General features: G+C 38.3%; 1 protein-coding gene across 1 annotated transcript; it reads left to right on the top strand.

Moving 5' to 3' along the window:
• Positions 1-2,669: 2,669 nt before the first annotated feature.
• On the top strand, positions 2,670-4,476 carry LOC117923410 (protein ASPARTIC PROTEASE IN GUARD CELL 2-like). The gene is given in 2 exon segments (XM_034841675.1): positions 2,670-3,646; positions 3,649-4,476. Coding segments are annotated over 2 exon segments (1,464 nt in total). The 5' UTR covers positions 2,670-2,796; the 3' UTR covers positions 4,263-4,476.
• Positions 4,477-6,000: the final 1,524 nt, after the last annotated feature.

The raw sequence follows: 6,000 nt of genomic DNA, 5'->3' as shown, positions 1-6,000 counted from the left end.
GATGGATTCAACTCAAGTTGAGTATGATGCATGGCTTTTAAGTTTTTAATAGGTAGGTTAGGTGTGATTCACATGGAGGAGAATTGCCAAAAGCTAGTCTAATTAGTAAATTTTGTATTTTAAATGGAATATAATTATGTCACTTGGTCAAACTATATAATGATTAATGGTTAAAACTTTTATTTTTTGAATGTTAATTACAACTTTACAATGATGACTTTGAAAAACTATCAAATTAAGCCTCAACCTTTAGTTGGATCTCCAAAGTTTCCGCTTTCTTTATATATATAATAATGGAAATTAACAATTTATTTTATTTTTATTTATTACGTATTTAAATTATCTATTAGAAATGAAAATATGAATAAAAAAAATTAATATTGTTGAACTAAAATTCATTCCTATTTTATATGTCAAATGAGTTATAAACATATACTGTCATTTTCCATATTGATTAAAAGAAAACTTTTAATTCAAACTATAAGAATTGAGGAGCACTCAAATGACAATTTGATTGAATTATATGAGTAAAAAATTATGTAAAAACTTAGACTCTGTTTGGTAATTGTTTTTAAAAATAGTTTTAAAAAATGATTTTTCAGAGTAGTTTTTAAAATTTGTTCTATGATGTTTTGTAAAACAAAGGTTTGTTTAGAAACTTGAAATGTTTTCAATTTATTTTTAATATTTTTAAATATGTTTTAAAAATAATTTTTATATCTTGTGTTTTATTTTTAATCATTTTAAACGTTTATATAATAATTTTTTTAAAACAATCCTTAAAAGATAAATGGAAACAATGAAAAACGGTTCAAAAATGTTTTTTAAAAATATTGAGTTTTCTATTTTTAATAATAGAAAATATAAAACAGATTTTTTATTAACAAATATTTTTTTTGTTTTTTGTTCTACAAAATAAAAAACTATTCTCGAAAACAGTTATCAAATGGTCCCTTAATCACCCATAAACCCTTAATTATTACGTGTTGAAGATGTTACAAAGAAGAATCAATTAACTCAAGATAAACGATATCTACACTTCACATATTAACCCTTTCAAATTGCATAAATTCCATGTAGTTCTTGCCCCATTCGCCCACCATCACGTGTTGGTTTGGTGGTCTCTTCAATGTTGACATGGATGGCACCCACTTGAATGCCCATAATTGTGCCATCCAAAAGCATTTTATGTGCTCATGATGTGTAATCATTTCTTCATATGCATGTTGTAAAAACATGGTGCAAAGTTTATAAAATGCCTTTCCTGCATCCACCCACCCCTTTTTCATTGTTCAATTCATCAAGATTATCAGTTTCTACAACATACACATTAAGCCTTGGAGACTAATTAACTCATGATTTATACTAAGAAAATGCTATCATACCAAATCTATATTATATCAAGCTTCAAATTTAGATTGTTGAATATAAAGAAATGGATCCAAGATTTTTTTTATTTTATGATTGGTCACATACTAATAAAAATGTCTTGCCCACATAAAATCATGTGGAGTCTAATGCATTTATGATTAGGTAGTAGGCTCCATATCAATCTCTAGGGAACACTAATGGAAGTATGTTGTCTTAGGGACGAACAAAGCCATAAAATGCAATGATGCTAAATCAAATACCATACGGAACTTCGAATTGGACCACCCTCGAAGTCTATGATTAAATTTGGACATTTGAATAAAGATCCAAAGAAATTAGAATCAGGGACAAAGATATGTGATGTTGGATTGGTCACCCATTAATGTCTTTTTTGACGATGTGGCGATTTGTGATTGGTCACCTACTATTAAAAACTTGCCGCCTGTGTAAAATCATGTGGGTCCTAGCATGATTATGATTATTAGCTAAGAGACTTCAGTAATCTGTAGAGATCACTAAGGAAGGGAAGGGAAGGAAAGGGAAGGGTATGATGCAGATGGTGGAAAAGGCTATGAACCAGGGGTGGATGTATTCTTTAATCAGTAGGTGAAAAGATGGTATTTAAAGAAGAAAAGAAGATTACTTTTGTTAGCATCTCCATCCAAAGGGTTTATAGAAGACAAATGTATTGCATTGATTGTTAGAATGAAGGCTTTTTCTCTTTAGAAAGGCTGTGGTTTACCACCATACGCGATGTGGTCATATAAAATACACTATTTCTCATCTTTCTTTTGAAGCTCCACTCACCTCAAGGGGGATACTTAGATATTTTTAGAGACTCTCTCTTTGTCTGTACTTAGGAAGCCAGACCCTCAAACTTGACTGCTCAGATTAATCTTATCACATAAAAAGAATGATTAGGGATTTAAAAAGCTTTTAATATTTTTCCTTGGGTAAAGCTATGGTGAAAGCCTTGTAATCTGAACTTGACGAATAATCTTTGGTTGTTTTTTTTCCTTAGCAGACAAGGGATCCTGTATCAAAACCAAGAAGATACCATGGGAATACTTTACTTGGCATGCCATGTAGGTATCAATTGGAATTTGGAAGATGGTTTTAGGGTTGATGGTGTGGTGTATGATTTTTGTGAATGTGGGCATGGAAATTAGCAGAATCATACATATCATTACTCTTAGGAAAGGAAAATGGAAGGCAGAAAAATACTATGAGATTTCACTCTCACTCACAATCAATCCAAAAATAAACCCAACCCAACCCATTACTCAATTATTCTTCCTCTCCCCCACCCTTCTTTTCCCCCCTCAACTACTTCTCAAAAAGCAAACCAAATAAATCCCCCTCCACCACACAACCCTTCCCCAAAACCCAAGTGCTAGCCCAAGCCAAAGCAGTCCAAAAACCAAAATGAAAAAAAAGGAAAGAAAAAACACTATGGTGGCCTTGCCAGTCATAGTGTTGGCGATGCTGCAACTTGTAAGTGGCATCACCGCCACCTCTACGACTACCGCCGCCTCCGCTGCCACCGCCACCATCAATAACTCTTCCTATCCCACCTTTCAACACTTGCATGTGAAGGAAACCATTGCAGGGACTAGAATAAGGCCTCTTGAAGTATCCGAGGATCATGAAGAAGGTGGAGAGAAGTGGATGATGAAGGTAGTTCACAGAGACCAGTTGTCCTTTGGCAACTCCGATGATCATCGACACCGTTTGGATGGGCGCCTGAAAAGGGATGCTAAAAGGGTGGCCAGCCTCATTCGCCGCCTGTCCAGTGGAGGTGGAGGTAGTTATCGGGTGGACGACTTCGGAACTGATGTGATTTCAGGCATGGAGCAAGGAAGCGGAGAATATTTTGTTAGGATAGGCGTTGGTAGTCCTCCTAGAAGCCAATACATGGTTATTGATTCAGGCAGTGACATTGTATGGGTCCAATGCCAGCCTTGTACTCAGTGTTACCACCAGTCCGACCCAGTGTTTGACCCTGCTGATTCAGCGTCTTTCACCGGAGTTTCTTGCAGCTCCTCAGTCTGCGACCGCCTCGAGAATGCTGGCTGCCATGCCGGCAGGTGCCGGTATGAGGTCTCATATGGTGATGGCTCCTACACTAAAGGCACACTTGCACTGGAAACTCTGACATTCGGACGCACCATGGTTCGTAGTGTTGCCATCGGGTGCGGTCATAGGAACCGGGGCATGTTCGTTGGGGCGGCCGGTCTACTCGGCCTTGGTGGAGGCTCTATGTCCTTTGTAGGCCAGCTGGTGGCCAGACTGGTGGTGCATTCAGCTACTGTCTTGTGAGTAGGGGTACTGATTCATCCGGGTCACTGGTATTTGGCCGTGAAGCGCTGCCCGCAGGCGGCGCATGGGTGCCATTGGTTCGCAACCCTCGGGCCCCAAGCTTCTACTACATCGGGCTGGAGGGTCTAGGTGTTGGAGGGATCCGGGTTCCTATATCAGAGGAAGTTTTCCGACTAACTGAGCTGGGTGATGGTGGGGTTGTCATGGACACAGGCACTGCTGTGACTAGGCTCCCCACACTGGCCTACCAGGCCTTCCGTGATGCCTTTTTGGCGCAAACCGCCAACCTTCCAAGGGCCACAGGGGTGGCAATCTTTGATACATGCTATGACCTACTTGGATTTGTGTCAGTCCGGGTTCCAACAGTGTCATTCTACTTCTCCGGCGGGCCAATTCTAACCCTTCCAGCAAGAAACTTCCTGATCCCAATGGACGATGCAGGAACCTTCTGTTTTGCATTTGCTCCATCCACTTCGGGGCTTTCCATAATAGGGAACATTCAGCAGGAGGGGATTCAGATTTCATTTGATGGAGCAAATGGGTATGTAGGATTTGGTCCCAACATATGCTAAGTAAATACAAAAGCTGCAGTTGAATTTTGCTAGTCCTAGTAACACCAGTATTCGTAGTATTAGTAGTATGAAACGGGTATGAATCCATTGATATCATGTAACTACTGTTTCACTTTGTGTATTAGACTACAGTTATGCTTGTAAAACTTCCAAGGGTTGTAAGGTTTTGAGGCCTCGCTCAAGTGGCAAGGGTTCTAGGTTTGATTTCATGTCACAATCTTGTAGAAAAAACGGAGCTGTAAATTAAAATTGTAGGAAGAACTTGGGTATCAAAGAACAGAGGAAGGGGGAGGGGGAAGGGGAAGGAGGAGGGATAGGTGGGCTTAAAGAAAGGGAGGATAAACAAAGAGTCAGAACATTGCTAAAGAAATGCTGATGACAGTCAAAAGAATCCAGCAAAAGGTCATTTACTTCGGTATTTGAGAAGAGGCTGTAGGCTTTAAGCTTTATCCAAAACATTGAGAGGATCCAAGAGAACCCTTTTACCCCTCAAAACTCCAAGTAGGAGAAATAACTCAAAAGAAATTCTCTCTCAAGACTTAGATGTTCCAATACAGTTTTTTTTTTCAAACTTTTATCCAACATCTTAAGTCCGAATAACTGTTTTGTATCAATTTCTATTCAGATTTCAAACAAATTTAGACCTAGAACATAACCTAATTCGGTAGAAGGTGAGAGCATGAGTCATGACTATTCATCACCTTTCTCACATGTACAGAGAAATTCTTCTTTCTCTCTTGTCTCTCTCTCTTTGGCCTATAGTGTGAGAGAAAATGATGAAAATGAGGGCAAAGGGATCCACCACAATGGGTGGACATGTGAAGACATCACTAGGGAGTTTGGTCTACCTTTGCTGTAACCTAAGTTGGAATGCATTCAAGCAATGACTTTTACAAATCCTTTTGCTTTTCCCTCTTTTGAAAGATCCACAGCAACATTGCTTTTTTCCCTTTTTCAAAGTTTAGGAGAAACATAGCAATGGGTGTTATCATCCCATTCATTCATTCGCATCAAGTGAATATTTGGGGTTTCTGAATGGTGAATGATACTATTCTTCTTTCCAGTTTAACCCTCCCTGGAGGTGGCCCACAAAAGTTGGAATTTGTTGGTGAAATTGGTGAAAGGAGAGGGGAATCAATAAAAGCAAATGCAGTCTTTGCCAAGTATTAGGATCATTGGGATATACTTTGATTTTTCTCTAGATTTTTAGACTCTCCTCAAAGCAATTGAACAGCCATTATTGCTTTTCTAGTCCCTGTCAAGTGTTTCCAGGGAACCCCATGTGCAATCATTTCTTTGTTTTCCTGCTACATATTCTCAACAGTTGAGGACAAATGCGTTCACCCACTAAAGGGGCATTGTCATAGTGAAGAGAAAAAGAGAGATATTTCTTAATGTTTCTTGGGGACTTACTATAGTCTTTTTAGATTAAAAAATATGTGTTTGTTGAAAAGCCTTTTATGATGTCCCATACAAACTTTTCAGAGATGTCCCATGAACTAGCAGAAAGCTCAAATGAGAGAGGTAAACCACAATACATCTTTTTTCTAAATTTACAAAACCTCCCTCCACATCTTTTAGAGATTAACATCTTAAGGGGAAATGGGAAAAGGGAAAGGAAAAAGGAAGAAGCAGTAACTAAACAATCCCTCCTTGCACAGAATGGAAGCAGCAAAAATCAATGATCAGATTAAAATTCAGCAACAAACAACCGTTAGAATGAGACTCTTTGACAAAC

This window comes from Vitis riparia, chromosome 10 (genome assembly GCF_004353265.1).
Source record: "Vitis riparia cultivar Riparia Gloire de Montpellier isolate 1030 chromosome 10, EGFV_Vit.rip_1.0, whole genome shotgun sequence".
Classification (NCBI taxonomy): Eukaryota; Viridiplantae; Streptophyta; class Magnoliopsida; order Vitales; family Vitaceae; genus Vitis; species Vitis riparia.
This window is presented reverse-complemented; position numbering and strand designations above follow the sequence as displayed.